This window comes from Dendrobates tinctorius, unplaced genomic scaffold (assembly GCF_039654945.1).
Source record: "Dendrobates tinctorius isolate UK_male_01 unplaced genomic scaffold, ASM3965494v1 ptg000008l, whole genome shotgun sequence".
Classification (NCBI taxonomy): Eukaryota; Metazoa; Chordata; class Amphibia; order Anura; family Dendrobatidae; genus Dendrobates; species Dendrobates tinctorius.
Genome location: NW_027361676.1, coordinates 17593492 through 17619717, shown reverse-complemented (window position 1 = coordinate 17619717; position 26226 = coordinate 17593492). Strand labels below are relative to the sequence as shown.

The 26226-nt window shown below is 41.7% G+C and overlaps 1 protein-coding gene across 3 annotated transcripts in view; it reads right to left on the bottom strand.

Moving 5' to 3' along the window:
- LOC141090646 (uncharacterized) overlaps positions 1-26226 on the bottom strand; it is a 149856-nt gene that overhangs the window by 51608 nt on the left and 72022 nt on the right. For all 3 annotated transcript variants that reach the window (XR_012232418.1, XM_073576400.1, XM_073576401.1), the window contains 2 exons: positions 22080-22276; positions 5772-5830 (listed from right to left, as the gene is read on the bottom strand). Coding sequence is in view for 2 of the 3 variants with exons in the window: in XM_073576400.1 (XP_073432501.1) it covers positions 5772-5830; positions 22080-22276 (256 nt within the window). In the remaining variant the exon portion in view is untranslated. The remainder of the gene's footprint in view (positions 1-5771; positions 5831-22079; positions 22277-26226) is intronic.

The window sequence follows — 26226 nt, the reverse complement described above, 5'->3', positions numbered from 1 at the left end:
AGCTTGTTGGCTTATGTCTTTGATAGGGTTTTGGCAGATTGCAGACAGCAGCCTTCCTGTCCTTTCCCATCTAGGTAGTTTTGGGCCCCGTCTTTGCTCAGTCTATCTTTCTGTCTGTGTTAGTGTTTTCATCTTGCTTCACCGTCATTATATGTTGGGGGCTGCCTATTGCTTTGGCGTCTGCTCTGGGGCAGTTTAGATTTCCCCTTTATTTCTTTAGGCCTATTTAATTCTCCGGCTGTGATCGAGGGGTCTAGGGCATCGTAGGAACCCCCCACGGCTACTGCTAGTTGTGTTGATAGGTTCAGGGGTCTGCAATCTGATAGTTGCCAACTTCTCTGGTTTTCTGGACTTAGCTTGTATTTCTGTTTTTGCCTCCTACGGTGACTCATTCATAACAGAATCACCCGCCATATCATCTCTTTGCTGCGTGGCGATCCCCAGGATTGGGCGTTTTCTTTGAAACCAGATGATCCTATTCTGACTAATGTGAACGCATTTTTTCAGGCCTTGGGGTTGTTGTATGACGAACCTAATGCCATTGATCAGGCTGAAAAGACCCTGCTGGCATTGAACCAGGGCCGTGATTCTGCAGAATTGTACTGTCAAAAATTCCGAAAGTGGGCAGTACTTACTACCTGGAATGATAATGCCTTGGCTGCTCTCTTTCGGAAGGGGTTGTCAGAAGCCGTAAAAGATACTATGGTGGGATTTCCTGTTCCCTCTGGTCTTGACGATTCTATGTCATTAGCCATTCAGGTTGATCGGCGTTTGCGCGAACGCAAAACTGCACGAGAGGTGTTGCCACCTGTTGAACAAATGTCTGAACCTATGCAATGTGATAGTTTTTTCCAGAGAGCAGCGTCAGGAGTTCAGAAGGCGTAATAAGTTGTGTTTTTTCTGTGGAGATTCCTTGCATATTATTTCTGTCTGTCCTAAACAAGAGAAACGCTTTGCACACACGTTTTCTGTTGGGGGTGTTCAACCTAAGTTTCTTCTGGCAATTACTCTGATCTGCTCCCTGTCCACATTTTCCGCCAAGGCTTTTGTGGATTCGGGAGCAGCTCTAAACCTAATGGACTTGGATTTTGCTAAACGTTGTGGATTTCCGATGACACCTCTGCAGACGCCTATCCCTTTGAGGGGGATTGATGCTACTCCTTTGGCTAAAAATAAACCTCAGTTTTGGACCCAGGTGGTAATGCGGGGTCGCCCCAGACCATCAAGAAAATTGCAGATTTTTGGTGCTGCATAATCTGCATGATACTATGGTTCTGGGGTTTCCCTGGTTACAAATTCATAATCCAGTTTTGGATTGGAAATCTGTGTCTGTGGTGAGTTGGGGTTGTCGGTGTGCCTTTAGTGAGGCTCCGGTGTTTTCCACCTCTCCTCAGTCGCATGATGTTCCTGATTATTTGGTGGACTTTTATGATGTATTTAGTGAGAATGAGTCTGCGTCTCTGCCTCCTCATAGGAGTTATGACTGTGCAATTGAACTGAGCCCAGGGTGTAAATTTCCCAAGGGTCGGCTCTTCAATTTATCTGTACCCGAGCACGAGGCTATGCGATCCTATATTAAGGAGGTGTTGGAGAAGGGTCATATTAGACCATCCTCGTCACCTTTAGGTGCCGGTTTTTTTTTGTAGCCAAAAAGGATGGATCATTAAGACCTTGTATTGATTATCGTGCTCTCAACAAAATTACTGTTAAATATCAGTATCCGTTACCCCTGATTTCTGATCTATTCTCCAGAGTTAAAGGTGCTTGCTGGTTTACCAAGCTTGACCTCAGGGGGCGTATAATCTTATTCGCATTAAGCATGGGGATGAATGGAAGACGGCGTTTAATACTCCGGAGGGACATTTTGAGTACCTGGTGATGCCTTTTGGGCTCACTAATGCCCCTTCTGTCTTCCAGTGCTTCATGAACGATATTTTCCGAGATTTTGTCGATAAATTTTTGATTATCTATCTGGATGATATTTTGATCTTCTCCAAGGATTGGGATTCTCATGTGGAACATATTCGGACTGTGTTCCGGATCTTGAGGGAGAATTCCCTGTATGTCAAAGGATCTAAATGCCTTTTTGGAGTACAGAGGATTTCTTTTTTGGGATTTATTTTGTCCCCGTCAACTATTGAAGTGGACCCGGCCAAGGTACAGGCCATTTACGATTGGGTTCAGCCCACTTCTTTGAAGGCCCTCCAGAAGTTTTTGGATTTTGCTAATTTTTATCGGAAATTTATAGCAAAATTTTCTAGTATTGCCAAGCCATTGACTGATTTGACTAAGAAGGGTGCTGATGTGTTAAATTGGTCTCCGGAAGCTGTTTCTTCCTTTCAGGAGCTGAAGCGAACATTCACCTCCGCCCCGGTTTTGCGGCAACCTGATGTCTCACTTCCATTCCAGGTAGAGGTGGATGCTTCTGAGATTGGTGCAGAGCTGTTTTGTCCCAAAAGGATCCTGTAACATCTAAAATGAATCCCTGTGCTTTCTTTTCCCGAAAGTTCTCTCCATCTGAACGTAACTATGATGTGGGGAATAGGGAACTGTTGGCCATGAAATGGGAATTTGAGGAGTGGAGACATTGGTTGGAGGGAGCTAAGCATCAAGTCGTGGTCCTCACTGACCACAAGAATTTGATTTACCTAGAGTCGGCTAAGCGCTTGAACCCTAGACAGGCTAGGTGGGCCTTGTTTTTTTACACGTTTTGATTTTGAGGTTTCTTTTCTTCCTGGAACGAAGAATGTCAAGGCAGACGCCCTCTCTAGGAGCTTCTTTGCTGATTCTCCTGTGGTGACCAAGCCTGCTACCATCTTAGGCGAAGGGGTAGTTCTTTCTGCCATCTCGCCCAATTTGAGACGTGCTCTGGAAGAGTTCCAGGAGGACAAACCTGAGCGTTGTCCCAGTGGAAAGTTGTATGTTCCTGACCAGTGGAAGAAGAGAGTGATGTCTGAAGTTCATTGCTCTGCTTTGGCTGGTCATCCAGGTATTTTTGGTACTAGAGATCTGGTGAGTCGGTTTTTTTGGTGGCCCTCCTTGTCTCGTGATGTCAGGAATTTTGTGCAGTCCTGTGGGACGTGCTCCCGGTCTAAATCGTGTTCTCGCTCTAGTGGGTTGTTGATGCCTTTGCCCGTCTCCAAGAGGCCATGGACCCATATTTCAATGGATTTCATCTCTGATATGCCTGTCTCTCAAAGGATGACTTATTTGGGTGATTTGTGATAGGTTCTCTAAGATGGTTCATCTTGTACCACTCCCTAAGTTGCCGTCTTCCTCTGAGTTGGTGCCCCTGTTTTTACAACAGGTGGTTCGTTTGCACGGGATTCCTGAGAACATTGTATCTGACAGAGGAGTCCAGTTTGTGTCTAGATTTTGGAGAACTTTCTGTTCCAGGCTGGGAATTCAGTTGTCCTTCTCCTCTGCTTTTCACCCTCAGACCAATGGGCAGACAGAGAGAACAAACCAGACCTTGGAGTCATATTTGAGATGTTTTATTTCTGCTGATCAGGATGATTGGGTTTCATTTTTGCCCTTGGCCGAATTTGCTTCAAATAATAGAGCTAGTTCTGCCACTTTGATGTCACCTTTCTTTTGTAACTTTGGGTTTCATCCTCGATTTTCTTCAGGGCAGGTGGAGCCCTCTGCCTGCCCAGGTGTTGACATTGTGGTGGAGAGAATGCACCAGATCTGGAACCAAGTGGTGGATAAGTTATCTCTCTCCCAGGAAAAGGCCCAGCGGTTTTCCAACCGACATAGGACCATTGGTCCCCAGTTTAAGGTTGGTGATATGGTGTGGTTATCATCAAAAAAATCTTGCTATGAAGGTGGCTTCTCCTAAGTTTAAGCCTAGATTTATTGGACCTTACAAGATTGTGGAGATTATTAATCCGGTCTCTTTTCGTTTGGCTCTTCCTGTCACATTTAAAATCCATAATGTGTTCCATAAATTTTTGTTGAAGAGGTTTGTTGAACCTGTTGTTCCGGGGGTGGCACCTCCAGACCCTGTATTGGTTGAAGGTAACATGGAATATGAGGTAGAGAAAGTACTGGATTCCCGTCTGGCTAGACGGAGACTCCAGTATTTGGTTAAGTGGAAGGGTTATGGTCAGGAGGATAATTCCTGGGTCTCTGCCTCTGATATTCATGCCAAAAGATTGGTGCGTGCCTTTCATCGGGCTCACCCTGATCGCCCTGGTGGCGTAGTTGAGGGTTCGGTGACCCCTCCTCAAGGGGGAGGTACTGTTGAGAGTTCATTTTCCCCTTCATTACTGAGGCCCGAGGAACTCCCTCTTCTGGTAAAGAAAGGTAGTGAGCCTGATTATCAAACACCTGAGGCTGATGATGATGACTGGCTGAGTGGAGTCTGTTATGAATGAGTCACCATAGGAGGCAAAAGCAGAAATACAAGCTAAGTCCAGAAAACCAGAGAAGTTGGCAACTATCAGATTGCAGACCCCTGAACCTATCAACACAACTAGCAGTAGCTGTGGGGGGGTTCCTACGATGCCCTAGACCCCTCGATCACAGCCGGAGAATTAACTAGGCCTAAAGAAAGAAAGGGGAAAACTAAACTGCCCCAGAGCAGACCCCAAAGGAATAGGCAGCCCCCAACATATAATGACGGTGAAGCAAGATGAAAACACTAACACAGACAGAAAGATTGACTGAGCAAAGACGGGGCCCAAAACTACCTAGATAGGAAAGGACAGGAAGGCTGCTGTCTGCAATCTGCCGAAACCCTATCAAAGACATAAGCCAACAAGCTGATATGAAAAAGGCCCTGAAGCAGCTAGGCTTTCCAAACTAAATCAGCACTCAGGTATTTTCAGAAGACAGAGCTAAAGGAATTCAGCACACCCCAGCAGGGAAAGGCAGAAATCCAGAAAAACAAAGCAAAACAAAGTCAAAGCACTAATGCAAAAGGCCGAGCAGCAAACTTAGCTTTAGAGGAGCAGGAATTCAGACTGGTCTCCAAGGATCCCACAGAGAAATCACCCGCAGGGCAGAAGGGCGTCATGTAATATTTGTATGCAGGTGAAAAGGGGGCCCCCAAAATCAATGTTACTGGTGGGCCCTTGGCACCCCAGTCCGACACTGTACACAGGTGCCGGCCAGTCGCTGCTACTTTAGTAGCAGTGACTTGCTGACGCCTGTGCAGAAGAACAATGAAGACAATGTCCATAGCAGGGTGGAAAAGGTAAGCATAATCGCATGATTGCAGGGCGCAAGAGCAGGATTTCAGCGCCACAACTGCACGTCACATGGCACTGTGATGTGCATGGGAGAGGGGTGGTCAGCAAATTAACACCAGAGGCAGAATTTTAGTTCTTCCATGCGTCGGACACCCCGAAGCCTGGAAGAACTAATTAGCATAAAAGATTAAAAGTCTATTTCTCAGGAACATACAGATAGAACTATTTTAGCAATTCTAACAGCTGTATGCCCATAGTAATAGCGTAAAAGCGTCCCAGGGGGTGACCGATTCCCCTTAAACTTCTAATTTTGCAACTCAATTCTCAGGGCAACATCATGTCTCTCTGCAGAAATATGTATATGTATGCTCATTTACAGAAGCACACAGAGAATGCGAATTTAAAGAAGCAAACAAAAATGTATGCACATCATAAAAACAATCCACATGTCCATGGCTCACTGACTAAGCACCTCTCTATGGAACTTAAGATGTATCTACATTGTGCAAACAGATTAACTCAAACTAAAGCCAATGAGGCTCATCCATACCAAGGAAAAATAAAAAAACAACATACCTTATAAAATGAGGAAGGTTGCTCTCCTCTGGCACCTTGGACAGTGACCGCTTCAGCATCTGCAAAAGGAAAAAGGCTAAAAGTGAGCTGGATCAACGTATACTTAGGTTTAGTTATTTAATTTACATGTCAAGAATTGTGTTACTGTTTTAAGCCCTTATCTCCAATTTTACTGAAAGAAAAATGTGTAAATTTTCACACAACTGCAAAATTTTTCATAACATTTGTTATTCATTAAACGCCTAAGCCTGAAAAAAAAAAAATATGAAAGTTTAATCAATCAAAAAAAAAGTTTTAAAATCACTGAACTGATATTCTGATATAACTGATATATATATTTTCAATATCATCTAAAAAGAAATTCTCCAAACTGCCCATTATGGTTCCTTTCTCTTGAGCTTCCTAGCATTTAAGTAAGCAACCATTTATGATAGGTTGTATTGCTTCCCTGCAATAGTCACAGAGCTGGCAAGAACAATTACAATATCCGAGTATATTGTCTAACAGCCATGAATCATGCAGCCGCAGCTTCATGTAAAATAAGCTCTGGAGGCAGAGTTATCTTCCAAGCAACATCCTCCCTGAAAGACGTCATTTACAAAAAGTGATAAAAGATGATTTCTTAACAAGGCATCTGATGTGAGACACACATGTAGGGCTCTTCAGCAATCCATAACCTGCATGCCCATACACCGTGTGCAGAATTATTAGGCAAGTTGTATTTGAGAGGATTCTTTTTATTATTGAATAACAACTATGTTCTCAATCAACCCAAAAGACTCAGAAATCAAAGCTTAATATTTTTGGAAGTTGGAGTGTGTTTTTTTTAGATTTTGCTAACTTAGGAGGATATCTGTTTTTTTTCAGGTGGCTATTACTGTGCAGAATTATTAGGCAACTTAATAAAAACCAAATATATACCCATCTCACGTGTTTATTTTCACCAGGTAAACCAATATAACACAAAATGTAGAAATAAACATTTCTGACATTCAAAAACAAATCAAAAATCAGTGACCAATATAGCCACCTTTTTTTACGATGACACTCAAAAGCCTTCCATCCATAGATTCTGTCAGTTGCTTGATATGTTTACGATCAAAATTGCGTGCCGCAGCCACCAAAGCCCCCCAGACACTGTTCGAAGAGGTGTACTGTTTTCACTCCCTGTAGATCTCACATTTTATGAGGGACCACAGGTTCTCTACGGGGTTCAGATCAGGTGAACAAGGGGGCCATGTCATTATTTTTTCTTCTTTTAGACCTTTACTGGGCAGCCACGCTGTGGAGTATTTGGATGCATGTGATGGAGCATTGTCCTGCATGAAAATCATGTTTTTCTTGAATTATACCGACTTCTTCCTGTACCACTGCTTGAAGGTGTCTTCCAGAAACTGGCAGTAGGACTGGGAGTTGAGCTTCACTCCATCTTCAACCCGAAAAGGTCCCACAAGTTCATCTTTGATGATACCAGCCCATACTAGTACTCCTCCTCCACCTTGCTGGCGTCTGAGTCGGAGTGAAGCTCTCAGACCTTTACTGATCCAGCCTCGGGCCCATCCATCTGGCCAATCAAGAGTCGCTCTCATTTCATCAGTCCATAAATCCTTAGAAAAATCAGTCTTGAGATATTTCTTGGCCCAGTCTTGACATTTTATCTTATGTTTCTTGTTGAAAGGTGGTCGTTTTTCAGCCTTCCTTACCTTGGCCATGTCCCCGAGTATGGCACACCTTGACATTTTTGATACTCCAGTAACATTGAAGCTCTGAAATATGGCAAAACTGGTGGCAAATGGCATCTTGGCAGCTTCACGCTTGATTTTCCTCAATGGGCAGTTATTTTGCGCCTTTTTTTATCAACACGCTTCTTGCGACCCTGTTGGATATTTGCCATGAAACGCTTGATTGTTCGGTGATCACGCTTCAAAAGTTTGGCAGTTTCAAGACTGCTGCACCCTCTGCAAGACATCTCACAATTTTTGACTTTTTATAGTTCATCAAATCTCTCTTCTGACCCATTTTGCCAAAGGAAATGAAGTTGCCTAATAATTAAGCACACCTTATATAGGGTTTTGATGTCATTAGACCACACCCCTCCTCATTAGAGATGCAAATCACCTGATTTACATAATTGGCAGTTGGCTTTCAAGCCTATACAGCTTGGAGTAGGACAACATGTATAAAAAGGATGATGATCAAAATACTCATTTGCCTAATAATTCTGCACACAGTGTATTAATAGTTTAGATAGGTCAAATGTGGTGACAGATTCATTTTAATGACTGAACCGACTATAGTACCAGACCTGGAATGCTGCAAAGAACAGCTATGCAGAGCCTTAGGGACTCCTACCAAACACATAGGAAGAAAAGATGGCAGGTAATCAACCTTCAACGATTTAAAGATATTCCATCTTTCATGGACTATTTCAAACTCCCTCAGGTGTCCCTAACAGATAGTCAGTCGTTGCATACCTTAACCTCCTATGCTTCCACGAGTTCAAACGAAAAAAAATGCTAATACATCAACTTTAATGCCCACCATGCATAGGGATTCACTGTCTCTGGTAGGCATTAGGCCTTAGATGGCACCACAGAACGGTAGTGATGCTAAGGGCCCACCAGTAACCAATGCCAGGGGCCCAATTCTCCGCTACAGGAAAATGTGACATTATCCTCAATCACAAATTTATATAAAAATGAATTACGTAGATTGTTAATTAAATAAGATGCTGCCTTTGTCTGTACATAATGATTCAAGTATATAGTGCCAAATTCTGCTCTAATAAGAGGTTGGTGACTCACTCTTGCACAGGGGCACACCGGAGGATTCTCCTGTGGGCCAGTCCAAACCTGGGTAGCGTTCACACAAACAATGCAATTTTGGTCCAAACACATGCAGATTTTATTCATTTCCACAGATTGCAGAGCATAAAACTAAATCAAACATAAATCCCTAACCTTGTTCAGATGCTAAGTAAAAACAAAACAGACCCTGGCTACTCATACATGGCTGAGCTAGCTCCAGCTCGGTCACATAACAATTGTCCATAGCAACTCCTGATACTTGCGGTTCTCTGCACACGGTCTGTGAACACTCTTCTCAAAGAGGGGGGTTCTGGCCTCTGTTCAGCACCAAGACACATCCAGTCTGGTGCCCACGGTCCAAGCATTCAACAAGTAACAAATTCACTTCCGCTTCACCCAGCAGATTGCTACACATCTTAAAGGAAGAGGCAGAACTCTCTCTTCAGGGATGGTTTTCCTTTTAGTAAATTTTTAATTATTGGACTGCTCTAAGAGTCTAACCCTAAGATTCTTGTATCCCAGGACACACAAACTAATTAGATAGCCATAACCCCCCTCTCTGCTTTCTTCCTATTCAATTCCCTTTACATTGGTGGTATTCCTAATAGGATTTTGCTACTCAACAGCTTTAACAACTCAAAAAAGTGGGCTCGGTAGGAAGGTTGTCACCGTTTAGTCTTCCACATGAGATACAGCCATGTTTTACAGACTGGATAGGTTACATTTTGTCTGGTGTACCCCAAATATATCTATGTTATTTCGTGTTATGTCTTCTAGTTGCCATATGTCCTGGTCTTTCTTTATTCTCAGTTTGCTCTCAAAATACCATGGCAAAGCTCAGATTGGCTCCTTCAATGCCAATGGCCTGAAAAGTCCAATGAAAATTTCAGACGACTTATCTTCCATTTCACCTTCTTACGAAATAAATGGCCGCCATGGTCACCACCAATCTTGAAAAATTTCCCCCCTCACATATACTAATGTGCCACAAACAGGAAATTGATATCACCAACCATTCCCATTTTATTTAGGTATATCCATATAAATGGCCCACCCTGTATGAATTTTATGTGAGCCATTTTGAAAAAGAGGTCTCAGTCTACTACATGATATCTCATGTTCTGGCACTGTACCGATCTCCCTCCGCTCTTGTGGGAGTTAACAGCTCTCTTTTTAGCCTGATATCAAATTGAAAGTATCCGATGTTCACTATTTCAAGTTTGGGACTAGCTCTTGACTGGTTCCCTGCCGGATTTTCAAAGTACATTTACTCTAAAATGCTGAAGCCTTTGAGAGTAAAACATACAAAGCTGTAATCACAAATCCAGTATCGGATTCACGCTGTTTGTGCTTCAGGAAGCATGAAACTGATAACAAGTATATAAAGCTGACAAGGCTTGGGGGGGGGGGGGGGGGGAGTACTGCCACTTTATTGTTTATGTTCCCTATGTAAAGTCCAGGGGGGGGGGAAATTTCGCTGGAGGCATTAACTCCAAGCTGCTAAAACGATTATTCCAGGTCATTGGAAGTCATCAGGTGCCCCATCTCTGGAAGAGTGGCTCTTGGAAATTGCTATGACCCAATTACCCACGTTAAAGAAGAAAGTAATAAAGTTGCTAAGAAATAGTTCCATTGGGACACCTTTCTGACCTTCCCCCTTTATAGGTCCATCCAGGGGTGATTCTCCTCTAATTTTAATCCACATGCGGCATGCTCTTTAGTGTCCACCATCATAAGTCAGATCCTCTACATGATCCCTTCTAGTCTTACCCTTCCCTTGTCCAGGTCTGCTCTTTGTCGTTTCCTTTTTTTGGGGCTGTTTTGTTTGATTCATATAATGCTAATTATATATTGCTGTTGTATAAATCTTTACATTTAAAAAAAAAAAAAAAAAAGTGACAAGATGAAATTTAGACACTAAAGATCTCCACACTGCCCTTCAGAACCCAGTGGTTAGAATTCATAAATTATATTATGCTAATGTAAGAATTGCTGGTTTTAGATGATATGGGTAACACAAACTACACCCATTTCTTTTGTCTGGCTACCCTGTACCGGGTTTATCTTTTCTTTAAAGTTGAACATCTGGGTATCAAGACACTGGATCCCCTTTACCTCAGGTCCTGTCAGTTTAGGCATCCTGGTCTATATGGATTTGAACTGTGGACATTCCCTACACATTATGATCTGTGCACCAATTTCTACACTGAAAACTATTAATTTTTTTAATTGTGCATGGCTATTGGTATTCACTAAACCTCTTGAACCACAAAGTTAAAAAAATAAAAAAAATAATGATGCAAGGTATGTAGAAAGTTAGCACAATGAATCACATACATGTAGGAACTTGAAGGATAGCCTACAGCAGGGTTCCCCAACTCGTCCTCAAGGCCCACCAACAGGTCATGTTTTCAGGATTTCCTTAGTGTTGCTCAGGTGATAATTGCCTCACTAGTGCAATACAAAGGAAATCCTGAAAACATGATCTGTTGGTGGGCCCTGAGGACTGGAGTTGGGGAACCCTGCCCTAAGGGCATGGTTCACCTGGCATCTAAAATGGCAAGAAAAAAAAAAAAAAAAAAAGGCAAATGTGGATTATAAATCCGATAGCTGCCAGGGATGCGTTGTGTTCATCGTAAACTGCTGTTTAATTCAGGCAGTTGTTGTCTTGCGCTTCTGTCATGGACAGAAGACCGAGCATCAGAAGAAACCCTGAGGCTTATTTGCAGAACTCGGTCTCCCTTCCTACACGGAACCTAGTGCTGCATAGCAGAAGACTATCTTTTGTGGAAATTTAGGGTAAATAAAACAGATGACAAACATTGCCTGAAAAGTTCAATTTCAGTTCATACAGTATCCAGAGGAAGAATGTACAGTACAGATAACTGCAATTAAGAAAAATAATGAACAGCAAATAAGAAGACATTACTTCCAATCTGCTTCTGCTGTACGTGTCAAAGCACTGGAGTCTGAAATATGTAAGCGATCTAAGTTTTCACCGTCCGCTCAAGAGAACTTTTAAAAAGTTCACAGGAAAGTTCACTTAAAGTTCAGCCATGTTATATTAAGTTTTTTGTCAAGGTAAAAGTTCATGGAGAGGTTAAAATCCATTTCTGCACATCAGCACTGAAAAAAATGTTTGTGGCTATTTGTCAATAGAGTATATACATCATTAGGCAAACATTTCCATTCCCAATGCACAGCTTAGCAGTTTTTACACAATGCTACATACATCACTACATGCTTACTTTCAGAAGTGCACAATTATTAACTAAACTTGATTTTCTCATACGTAACTAAAATGTGTCAAACTATTAAAATGAATATAAGAGATCATTGATATACTGGAGGTCGTCTGCAGGCTAGCATGTTCACATTAGCCTGTACTCCACCCTCAGATCAGAAAGACCCAAAAACAACTTTTTTTTTTTTTTTTTTTTTTTTTATTAACAGACATGGATAACCCACAACATAGTTCAATATTCGCTCTTACTTTACTTTTACTCTAGCCAGGAATATGATCGGAGAAGAGAAACATCATCTCATTGTTATTCACTAAAATTATGCTGACATTTATGCCAAATGAAACACCACTCAAAAGAGTATAAAATGTAATTTTTTTTTAAATTAATGATTAAATATAAAAAACACATGAACCAGAGAGTAAGTGGAACATGTATGAGGATTCAAAAGGGGATACAATCAAGTAGATAAAAGTGGGAGAGGGTTTTCACACTCCTCTTGAGAAAGCATAACCGCAAAATGCGCGTCGGGGCACTGGATGTGGGGTCCCTTCACCTCAATATGGGTAAGCTCTATACTACCTTTATATTAGATATGGACTGATTAAGGGTTTTTTTTTCTTGTCTTCCAACTTTAACTGTCCTAATAATCTGTACTATGATTTATGGTATCATGCCTTCCATGCAAATTCTTACGTGAACTATGAAAGTTCATTAGTATTTCTTGCCTTGCCTGATATAGACTACCTTGCTACCCTTTACTTTTTTGTGAAAACCCCCACCCACCTTTAGCTACTTGATTTTATCTCTTTTGAGTCCTTTTACATGTTCTATTTACTCTCTGGTTCATGTCTTTATTATATTTAATCCTTAATAAAAATGCAATAGCCCTGGTACGGGGCTATTCCGATCACTGTTATCCACCCCCAACGCAGTGTCCACAGTTGACCGAATATCCACAGACAACAGGTCTCGGGGATAACAGCTGCTTTACTTCAGCAGAACGGGGAGAAATAACATGGAGTTTGGTAACAGTTCACGTGGGGAATCCATGGCCAATACAGTTCAGGATTGGATCCTGACACAGAATTGAGGTTCTGGAGTTTTAAGAACCTGGATTAGTCAGGAGCAGTACTTGCAGGTAATTATAAGAAGTTCAAAGTCTCTGGGTGGCATAAAAGCAGAAGAGGGAATATATGGCAATATTTACAGACCTGAAATCCTGTATTCATTTTCTCAGCTGGTCACGGTAAGTGCAGAAATATACTTGAAGTAAATAACGGATAATTTGCGGTGAGGCGGGAGACCCTCAATTTCCTCAACACGCAGAGCAATAGGTTCTTCTGTACACATTTAGTGCGACCTAATGCTGTAGAAATACGCTTTAAACCGGACAGTAGGGATCCAGGGTTAAAAAAAAAAGTTAAAAAAGTCTTCAGCCATCTTGGCTGTAGAAGTCAGGGGAAGATCCAAGGCATTAGGCCTGGCTGTAAGTCTTGAGATGAAGAGAAGGGTGAACCTCCAGGCTTGGAGCCTGGAAGGGGGTCAGGAGACCCCTCACATGAAGTCTGCTCTGGGTCACATCTTGAACCAGACTCTTCAGGGAACTTTCCAGAACCCTGTCTTGTCTCCACAGAGACTGGAGGTAGCTCCTTCCATTGAACCTTGGTGACAGGGTCACCGACCAATAGGATAACTCTCAATTATTGTGTCAGACGTCACATTGTGAGAATATATAAATCATGAATATATGAGATTAGTGAGTAATGGATTCATTTAAACCATATAACAGTAAAAGGATAACTTAGGGGTGAGTTGAGATGTACAAAAGCTACTCACGGTCCAGGGTTACTTAAATGGATATACCCATTCTGGACCGGGTCACTACAAAAAAAATACATTTTATTCTCTTACCTGGTGATATGCTCTTGAGTGTTGTTTTTCTGGGTACTTTGTACTCTGACTTTGGTTGTATATGTTAGTAGAACCCACCGATTATTGTTCTTTATATGATGATAAAACCCCTAAAACCATGTTTATATGTCTTTTGGATATTTTGTTGGTCATTAATGCTACATGAGTGTTTGAATGTACTAAAGATCCTCCATAAACACTAGAATAAAAGTAGCCAGAAACCGCTATTAACCTGCAAGTATAGGAGTAATCTGCAGGTAATTAGCGTTATGAAGGTGCCCGACTGCAACTAAGGCTGTGTGCACACATTGTGGATTCTGCTGCGGATCCGCAGCGTTTTTGGCCTTGCGGATCCGCAGCAGATTTAGCTGCGTTGTACAGTACCATTGTATTCAATGGAACTCAAAAAACGGAGTGCACATGCGGATTTGCTGTGGGTTCAAATCCGCAGCAGGTCAATTCTTTGTGCGGAATCCGCAGCGGTTTTACACCTGCTCCATTGTAGAGGTGTCAAACCGCAGGGGAAAACCGCAGGCTAATCCACAGGTAATCGCAGGTCTTTTGACCTGCGGATTTACCTACAGATTTTTTCAAATCCGCGCGGACAAATCCGCAGCACCTTCCACAACGTGTGCACGCAACCAAAAAGTGCAGCACCTGGGAGAAAATTAACTTTATTCTTTCAGTCATCGTTCACTATACTGTGAGCGGTGGCTGTAGGCACGTGTTGGCATTTTGAATGAAAGCTCACTTAACACTGCATCAGTGTAGAGCCGGCTGTCAAAGTGCTGGCCAATGTTTACAAGTGGCGCTTAGAGTAGAGGGAGCAAGAAGTGTTGCCAAACTGCCACACTTGCATGACTGAAAGCCAGCGGCTCGAGTGAGTAATAAAGGTAGCTTTCTCCAGGGTGCCGTATTTTCAGTTCAGTGGCCTGGTACTATCATAATGCTAGAAAGAATGGCACTCACCGGGTAACGTGGTCAAGGCTTTAATGTAAAGACATGTCAACGGAAGAACGGGTGCTGAAAAGGAGAGAAGGCGCTTCCATGGGTCACATGGTGAGCTGAAACCGACGGAAGAAGAAATACCCACAAACAGGAGCAAAAACACCTCCCACCAGTGCGGCTCACCTGGTAAGCACTCAACAAAATTATGCAAAAAACAATACACATGTGAAAACCAAAAAATTGAAACATACACATAATATTTTAAATAAAAAATATGAGCAAATAAACAAAAAAAACACAATGAAGCATGTTTCTTAAAAAAACAGACATATCAATCCTCTCATTAAGTCCCATACGTTCCAATGCATGAGTTTGTATAATCCACCTGGCCTCCCATTTTAATAGGTTTCTATTCAAATCACCTCCCTGAGGAGGTAAAAAAACCCTTTCAATGCCAGCAAAAGACAACGCACTTGGATTTCCACCATGTTCCTCTCTCGTGTGATTAATTAATCTAGGGACCCCCTGTTAGAATGGAATTATAATGCTCCCTAAATCTAACATAGAGAGGACGTATAGTGTTCCCCATGTAAAAAAAACTTGCAAGGACAAAATATGGCATATACAATGTGAGTAGACTTACAGGATATAAAATCAGAAACACAGTGCGTTACTGCACCTATATGCAAACAACGCTCGATAATATGATAACAAAATGGACAATGCCCAGATCTGTGATTACCTTTTGGGGACATCGAATTAAGCCAATTACTGCGTGGATTTTCCATACGATTATGCACAAGAATATCCTTTAAACTGACACTTTTCCCACATGCAAATAAAGGTCCTCTCTCAACTACCTCTGATAAATCGGCATCATGGCTTAAGATATGCCAATTCTTGCGAATTGCAGGCCTCACAGCGCCATCCATTGGACCAAAATCAAAAGAAAAAACAAACCTTTTCTCATCTTTCTTGCAATTAACCCTTTTATTCACCTCACCAGGAAAATATTGATTTAACCTAGTCGGTGTCTTTTCCAGCAAACTATCAGGGTATCCCCTCTCCAAAAACCTATTGCATAAATCTCGAGATTGCTCAACAAAACCCTTTTTGGTATTATTTATACGCTTTAATCTAAGGAACTGACCATATGGTAGGGAATTTTTCATATAGGAAGGGTGATAACTATCATAATGGAGCATAGCATTAGTGGACAATGGCTTACGATAAACTGACGTAAAGAGAGCCCTTTCTAATCTCTAGAAAAATATCCAAAAATTCATTTGAATTGCCCCCAAATTTGGAGGTGAATGACATGTTCATATCACCTAAATTGTTGAGGTACAATACAAAACCATCATATGTGTTTGAAGGGCCATCCCATACAATGAAAATATCGTCAACATATCTAAAATACATTTTAATGTGTTTCAAATAGACATTAGAATGTGAATAGACATGCCTAATTTCAAATACAGCCAAAAAAAGATTGGCGAAAGTGCACGCCACCGGAGTCCCCATTGCAGTCCCAACCTGCTGCAGGTACCATGTGTCCTGAAATTTAAAAGAATTAATGTCTCAAGATGAATTGAATCCCCTCACACACAAAGTCGACAAATGTAACGTCTTTACCAGTTGTAACCAAGATTTCCCTTGCAGAATAACCATATATCTGCAGGTTAATAACATTATCCCATCTGATTGGTTCAGCTGATTGGCGCCGCAGCTGCATGTGTTGCGGCTGTGTCACAGTCACAGCACATGCATGGAGAGCCCAACACACAGGCTCTCCATGCATATGTCATGACTGTCACACAGAAAATATGCAAAACACAAGCCGCGGAGACACCATCACATGTTTCTCAACGCAAGCATGACTAGCCAGGTCTTTCCCCGGGAAGGAACAACCACGGGAAGGGCAGTCTCCAATGAAGGAAACCACCTATGCCAAAACATGGTATCCATCCACAGACAGCTGTTTCGGGGTATTGCCCCTCATCAGTGTGGAGTAGGAAACTGGCTAGTAGGGGCAATGCCTAGTAAAAGACTGTGAAAAATGAGGATGAATGAACTCATGGAGATCAACATCCAACACTGCGGAGACACCATCACATGTTTCTCAACGCATGTTTCTGTCTGTGGATGGATACCATGTTTTGGCATAGGTGGTTTCCTTCATTGGAGACTGCCCTTCCCCGTGGTTGTTCCTTCCCGGGGAAAGACCTGGCTAGTCATGCTTGCGTTGAGAAACATGTGATGGTGTCTCCGCGGCTTGTGTTTTGCATGTTTTTGCATATTTCCCATAAGGGATGGGGGCATTGCTCTAGAATCACTGCGTTGAGAAACATGTGATGGTGTCTCCGAGGTGTTGGATGTTGATCTCCATGAGTTCATTCATCCTCATTTTTCACTGTCACACAGAAAAGACACATGCAGCTGTGGTGCCGATCAGCTGGCGCGCTCCATGTATCCTGTAGCTTATTTGGTAAGCGCTATAGCTTGTCGAATAAGCAGGGACCCAAACAAATTAGCTCAACTCTACTGTAGAAGCAGATAAGGGAGAACATTTATTTATATTCTCCCTGCAGTGACTTGCTTCTAGTCATTGGATCAGCGGTTGTTCTGTTATCAATCCCCAAATATTGACTGCTGCAGAGCAACTGTCAGTATAGGAGTTGGGTGATTATAACACGCTCGCTGCATAGTGAGTGGTGACTGTTACACCTGTGCCAATGACTGGAAATGGACGAAGGCAGCATGCCGAAACGTGCGTTGGGGAGGACGACATCCAGGAGTCTGAGATCTGCATCACCACTGTAAGTTACACTCCACTTTGGATTGACTTCTTATTTTTTCATATGGTCTCTAGTTTCCTTCTCAGTACACCTACCTAAAATTGTTATTTGTGCCCAGATATTTCAAAGATGATTCATACATTTTAAACCATCATGGATTTATGGTGAAACCTACTGGTGTTATGCTGCACTGGCACTTTATCTATTTATATACACTTTCTTGTTACATTTTGTGGTTTACACTTTCTTGGTTCACTTCTTTTTTTATACCTCTTGTGTGCATTATTTATATCAATATATGTATCTATTGATTTTGACAATGTGGCACTTTAACATTTAGTTCCCTTTGTTCTGGGTGCGCATCCTTGTTTTTAATAACTTTTAGGCCGGGGTCACACTGGCGAGGAATACGGGAGAGTGAGAGGCGCAAAAAGCACGCATTAGACACGGACAAATGATTTTCTATGGGGTCACTCGCACCAGGCGTATATTTCTCCTCAGTATCCTACGCTCCGTGCCACTCGCAGCATGCTGCGATTGTCAGCGTACTACGCCCGTAGTACGCCAATGCAAGTCTATTGGTGCGCAAAAAATACGGATTACACACGGACCACACGTGTGACTTGCGAGAAATACGCACCAGGTGTCTTTTAGCAAAGCCGGCAATTCAGTGCGCTATACAGTAAACTCACACTGACAGGTTTAATAAAGAAATGAAAGAATAGATATAGACACATAGAATACACACATATATATATATATATATATATATATATACATATTATATAAAGCTCAAAGTGTGTGTGTGTGTGTGTGTGTGTGTGTGTGTGTGTGTGTGTATGTATGTCCGGGATAGGCATCCGCACCGTCGCAGCTACAGCCACAAAATTTGGCACAGTCCCACGTCTGGACCCTGAGAGCGTCCTAAGCTATGTTGTGAGGCGAAATTTTAACCCCGCGCGTTCCAATTCACCAAACAATGTTGCCCCTATCTACATACTGGGGGAAAAAGTGTGTGCGCGTCAAACCCCGCCCCTCATTATGATGTCACAATGCCCCTATTTGCATATCGGGGAAGCAGTGTGTGCGCGCCAAGCCCCGCCCCTCATTATGATGTCACAATGGTTGCCATGGCGACCCTGATGTCATCAAAGGTTGCAAGCCCCGCCGCCTCTCATTATGATGTCATAATGGTTGACTATGGGTTGGAGGATGTGTATGACGGGTATATGGGCATGGGACTATGGGATGGAGGATATGTATATGGTCACGGGACTATGGGATGGAGGATATGTATGATGGGTATATGGGTACGGGACTATGGTATGGAAGATGTGTGATGGGTATATGGGCACTGGACTATGGAATAGAGGATATGTTTGACGGGTATATGGGCACGGGACTATGGGATGGTGGATATGTATATGGGCACGGGATTATGGGATGGAGGATGTGTGATGGGTATACGGGCACTGGACTATAGGATGGAAGATATGTATGATGGGTATATGGGCACGGGACTATGAGATGGCGGATATGTATGATGGGTATATGGGCACTCGACTATGGGATGGAGGATATGTATGATGGGTATATGGGCACGGGACTATGAGATGAAGGATGTGTGATGGGTATATGGGCACTCGACTATGGGATGGCGAATATGTATGATGGGTATATGGGCATGGGACTATGGGATGGAGAATATGTATGATGGGTATATGGGCATGGGACTATGGGATGGAGAATATGTATGATGGGTATATGGGCATGGGACTATGGGATGGAGGATGTGTGATGGGTATATGGGCACTCGACTTTGGGATGGAGGATATGTATGATGGGTATATGGGCACGGGCCTATGGGATCGTGGATATGTATGATGGGTATATGGGCACGGGACTATGGGATGGAGGATAATTATAATTTTCTATAACTAACCACAGTTAGTTACTATGCCCGGGCAGCGCCGGGCTCTTCAGCTAGTATATATATATATATATATATATACACACACACACACACACACACACACACACACACACACACACACACACACACACACACACACACACACATCTATATATATGCATTCTATGTGTCTATATCTATTCTTTCATTTCTTTATTAAAACTGTCATAGGGCTCCATTATATGTCCATTTTGCAAGCCTGCGAGAAAATATCACCATACGGATGCCATACGGATTACATACGGATGCTGACATGCGCAAAATACGTGACCACACCTTGATTACGGATGACATACGGAGCACTGTTTAGGGGTCTGTCATCCGTATTACGCATGTAAAATACGGAGCGTATTTTGCGCAGGTTAGTGTGACTCCAGCCTTAGTCTGTTACCTGGATTGTTGATTTTTTTGCTATTTTTACCTGATTATATGTAATCTAATAAATTAATTTCTATTTTTCACCACGATACTTTGGACTACACATGACCGTGGATGACCCAACCAGAGCACAACAACTTTATACATGTCTATGAAGCGGCCACATTAAGGTTGGAAGACACGTGACCAGTATGTGCATTGGGGTTCGAGATCGGACCGAAATACATGGATGTCTGCATGAGCTCTTGGGAATAAGCAACTGCTGGAGATATTTGATCGCCTGTTACTGCATTTTAATGCAACGTCGCGGCAACCAAAAAAAACGTTATTCTGGCGCTTTGAATTTTTTTTCGCTACGCCGTTTAGTGATCGGGTTAATGCTTTTTTTTTTATTGATAGATCGGGCGATTCTGAACGCGGTAATACCTAATATGCGTATGTGTGATTTTTTTTATGGTTTTATTTTGAATGGGGTGAAAAGGGGGTGATTTGAACTTTTAGGTTTTTATTTTTTTTTATTTTTAAACATTTTTTTTAACTTTTGGCACAACTCGATCGGCTCTGCTACATATGGGCGATGAGCAGATCGCCCATATGTAGCGGATTTACTGCAGTGCTTTGAGCGTCGGCTACCGGGCGGTGCTCACAGCGATCTGCCTGCAACAACTATAGAGGTCTCTATGAGACCTGTGGTTGTAAGGGCAAGGCGACGCCGACCCCGGATCACGTGACGGGGGTCAGCGATGAGCTCACTTCCGGCCCGGCGGCCGGAAGTGCTATTTAAATGCCCACTGTCAGCTTTGACAGCGGGATTTAACTAGTTAATAGGCACGGGCGGATGGCGATTCTGCTCGCACCAATTGCGGGCACATGTCAGCTGTTTATAACAGCTGACATGTTGCGACTTTGAGGTGGGCTCACCGCCAGAGCCCACCTCAAAGCAGGAGATCCTTACCGATGACGTACTATTCAGTCATCGGTAAGGAAGGGGTTAAAAACCGTAAATTTATAAATGTACTCACAAATTAATTAAAAAAGGCAAAAAAGGAGAGCAATATGCCCCATCTGTCTTTGGCTGGTTTCACATTAGCGCTTTTTAAGCGCACGCACGGCCGGGGGTAGCTCCGCCCCCGAGCCGGCTCTCTGCCCGGCGTGCCCGCCCCTTGCTTGTAGCGCCGCCTCCTAGCGGACAGCGGCGCCTGCGATCGGCGCACCCTATCTTTAGCATAGGGTGCGCAGATCGTGCGCAGGCTGTGCGCTAGTTGCGCTTTGACCTGCGCTGCGCACTTTTGACGGTGCGCCGTGCGCGCCAAAATCCGAAAAGTTCGATTTTGGCGCGCACGGCGCACCGTCAAAAGTGCGCAGCGCAGGTCAAAGCGCAACTAGCGCACGGCCTGCGCACGATCTGCGCACCCTATGCTAAAGATAGGGTGCGCCGATCGCAGGCGCCGCTGTCCGCTAGGAGGCGGCGCTACAAGCAAGGGGCGGGCACGCCGGGCAGAGAGCCGGCTCGGGGGCGGAGCTACCCCCGGCCGTGCGTGCGCTTAAAAAGCGCTAATGTGAAACCAGCCTTACACGTTTCGAATGGTCTTGATCTTAATCATAGTCTGGCATCTTTTTTGCCTTTTTTTTTCATGAATTTGTGAATAAATGTATGGTTTTTAAATTATTTGCCCCCAGATTTGCTGCTGGATACCTACCTCTACTTATTCCGCTCTGCTGCCAATACAGCCTATCTTCCCTTGCACTGCAGGAGGGATTTACTACACATTGGTGAGCTGAAAAAAAACTAACATTTTTCATTCAAGAATACAGTATGTACCCAAAATCATGGACATGATTAGGGCAATTTCTGGAAATAAAGAAGACTATTTTTAGTGTAATGGAACAGTACCGTTTTAACACACATTAATATCATTAATCACCACTGTCAACATTATAAAATTAATGATCAATAGGTTATCTTAGGGCATAATGTGGAAACCATAAAGGTAATGCAGTCATTTGCTGTTCTTATCATTGATGAATTACAATTATTCTGTGTGCTTGATGTTCTCTGTGTAGATGGAAATGCAATCAAGGTCGTTCTGTCGACCCTTTGCTGCTCAAAAAACAGTCACCATTTATAAAACACAGGGATTGAGAGCAATTGTACAAGCTTATACTGCCCCAAAATTGTAATGTGGTAACAAGTCTACATTAAGATTGACCTACTATGATAGTAGGAGAGGAGGAGTACATATACATACCTTGAAGTTCACTTATAGAAACTTGGGAGAAATCACATGAAACATCTGGAAGAATATAGTGCTCAGGATCACCAATTTCATAAACCAATTGCTCAGCAACAGTGCCAAAAGAGATAAGTCCTCCAGTTTCCCGAGGCTTTGATATGGTGAACGACCCATTAGAGGAACACTCCACTATTGGAAAGCCAATATTATGCCTGGTAAAGAAAAGCCGTAAACCACACTGTAGTTTAGAGGAAAGCAAACCTATACACGTTGAATTGTGTGTATATAAAAAAATGGCGTAAATTGTGACATTTTGTTTTTTGAAGTCACAAATAAACGCTGTTGACATCTGTAATTCTTATTGTTTCATTACATAGCACATCAAGTTCATAATGATGTGCTGACGGTCTACGGTAATGCATGGTCTCTGTTGTAGATTTGTTAGACTTCAGCAGAAGTAACAGCAATAAGACATTTGTGGGAGAAACCAGAGGTTACTACAGATCTACAGGAACTGTACAAATCATCAGCGGAGAGCAACAAGCGAGACATCCCAAGATGGCTGCTATACTACAGATTGACAGTTTAAACAAGAAAAACAGTTATGATACACTACATATTGTGACCATCGCCATCTGCTGACAATCCAGTGTAACTCGTCCAACATATAAGAAGTCTGTAGCTTGTTGCAAGGAATTCAACAGTCTCATCATCTTAAAAGGGTAAAACCCTCACCATTCTTAAGATATGAGGGATTTATAATTCTACAGTATTCTGCTCGTTGTCACTGGTAGACGGCAGATGGGGCAGGTCTCCCAGACAAATAGCCCAGTGCTAACAAGCTCTTTGCTATAGAGCTTGTATGTGTTACTCTTGAGCTGACTGCTTTGTCTGTTCATCTGAAGTGCTGCAGAAACAAAAAGTACCTACCTGCATCACAGTGTGAACAGTTTGGACCAGAGACACAACTATGCTGCTGACAATCAATCAGGAACACACTGCATCCCTAACAGTCAGGAAGCCGGTGGCTGAGGAGCGATGTGTTCCTGATCAACATAACTGAACAATCTCTTGTATCCCTTAAAGCTGATGCATGCTTTTCAGTCCACTCCCGTTGAGTGACAGGTTGCTCTTGTTGTGCATGAAGAGCACTGTTCCCCAACTCCAGTCCTCAAGAGCCAACAACAGGTCACGTTATCAGGATCTCCTTAGTACTGCACAGAAGATAATGCCATCACCTGGGCAATACTAAGGAAATCCTGAAAAAAATGACCAGTTGGTGGGTCTTGAGGACTGGAGTTGGGGGAACACTGACATGTAGGGAGAGACCTGTGAGTGACACATTTACAGATGCAATCTGCCTTACACTCTGCACAATGTATATACATTTAACATCGCTATGCACTGTACAATTAAACTATTCCTTTACAGTGTTAAAAATATTTAAAAAACAAAAAAAAGCACCTTGTGTCCCGCCAACAAAATATTTTGTAGAACACCAAGGAAAAAAAAAAAACAAAAACAAAAATGGAAACTCAAAAACCCTGCTGTAACTTTTTATCCTAATCTAATAAATGTTTTGTTGCAGTTGGGAATCGGGATAGTTGTACACAGATCTGCACTCAATGTATTTTTCAACTATTCAGTTTTTCAAAAGGTTGTTTCATGAAGCAAGGGAGAGTAAGAGTGAACAGAGGAAACTCTATAACGTCTTAAGAGAATTCTGCTTCCTTCCCACATATGAGCCACGCTTTCGTCTCTTTCCTTCCTCCGGAAGGCACTATCCACCCCGAAAAAAAATCAGCTCAAATCCGCCTTGTAGACAAGACACACAGGCAGTGTGACACGACCCCACACTTAGCTGGAAATTATACCATTCTAATCCATGAACATCACCCTTAGTGCTCATACTCACTGGTGCGAAAATCGGATGAGTGGAATCCGATTAAAAATCGGAATGCACTCTGACCAATGTTAGGCAATGGGTGACATCTCATTTCAGATTTTTTTCTCAGCCGAAATCGGACTGAGAAGGGGAAAAAAAAAAAAACCGCAGCATGCTGCGATTTTCAGGTGAAAATCACCAATGCAAGTCAATGGGTGCGATAAAATATCTGACAGCACTCGCACCATGCGAGTGCTGTCAGATTTATACGCACCAGTGTCCTTTGAAAAAAGCTGGCAATTCATCTCCGGCTACTGTATAATCACACTGACATGTTAGAATAGAATAGAGAGAATAGATATATACACATAGAATACATAGATATATACATGTCAGTGACACACACACATATATATATGTATTTATATTAGATCGATAGATAGACAGATAGATAGATAGCACAAAAGCCGGTAATTCATATGCAGCTATACAGTAAAATCACACTGACATGTTCTAATACAAAAGATATAATACATGTATACACATAGGATAGGTGAAATATATGTCAATGAGATACACACATATATATATATATATATATATATATATATATATATATATATATATATATATATACACACACACACACATCTTTATATTTCATAGACAGATACATAGTAGATTAGGTGACAATTCATTTGTCAGCTTCTGTTAAATCACACTGACAGCTCACAAAACACTAGATATATACACATAGTATATATACACACACACGCACACATAATATATATATGTAACATATGGTATATATATATATATATATATATATATATATATATATATATATATATATATTTTTACATATAATATATATATAATATATATATAAAATATATATCAAATACACACACACACACACATATATATATACTGTATATTAGTGACAAATACAATTAGTCTAGTGTTGTTTCTAAATTGTGGACATGTATTTAATTAATAAATGATTTTTTCAAGGAACAAAATGGCGTGGGTTCCCCCTATAATTTAGAGACAGCAACACTATACTAATTGTATTTGTCAATGACATCTCTCTCTGTCATGATCCAGGACGGGGTTTCGCTTTGGCCCGTCCTGGTCAGACAGGGGGTTAATTGTTCCGCCTCTCCCTGGCAGAGGGCGACTATTTAATGCTCACTGGACCTGGGTTCGGTGTCAGTTATACTCCTGCCCTCGGCTGAGTTAAGTGACCTCTTGTATGGGAATAGAGAGGATAGGTGCCAGAATAGGCGCATGTTATAATTGCGCCTTTTCTGGGGTGTCTGGGGGCAGATTTTTGTAGCCGGGGGGGGGGGGGGCAAAAACAAAGGTCCCTCTCATGGCTATTAAAATCTGCCCTCACTCACCTGCTTTACCTTTCTGGTTGCGATTTTACCGCAGGAGCCCATGCAATTTTTTCCAATTAATTAACCCCTTAAATTAACAACTAGATGTCCCAAATTTTACACACAAATCATAATCTAATTATTAGTCAGGGACATATACAAAAAAACATGAAATTAAATGGTTTACTGTATGTAAACCATGTGTCATGTCAGGTTGGGGAATGATTTTACAGAAGCAGACAACTGATTTAGAGGCTTTTGTTCTAATATATATATATATATATATATATATATATATATATATATATATATATATATATGCGCACATACATACATTTCATATATAAGATACATAAATATATATATATATCACACACACATAATCTATACATATAAAATATGTCAGAGAAATATACAATTATCGTAGTATAGTGTTGATTGTTGCTGTCTATAAATAATAGGGGGATCCCACACCATTTTGTCACACACACATTATATATATATATATATATATATATATATATATATATATATATATATATATATACACACATGCATACATACACACACGTGTATGTACTCTATGTGTATATATGAACATATAAAAAACTAAATGAAATAAAATGGTTTACAGTATGTGAACCATGTCTCATATCCTGTCGGCTTTTGCAATTATTTTACAAAAGCCGACAAATGAATTAACGGCTATTCTGCTATCTTTCTCTCTTCTATATAAAGCTTCTTTGAATATATATATATATATATATATATATATATATATATATATATATATATATATTTATTGTGTGTGTGTTTTGAAGGTTTTTTTTTTTTATTTTTTAGACGATGTGTACAGTGTTAGTTTACAATGCTATTTTAACATGAGTTTTAACAT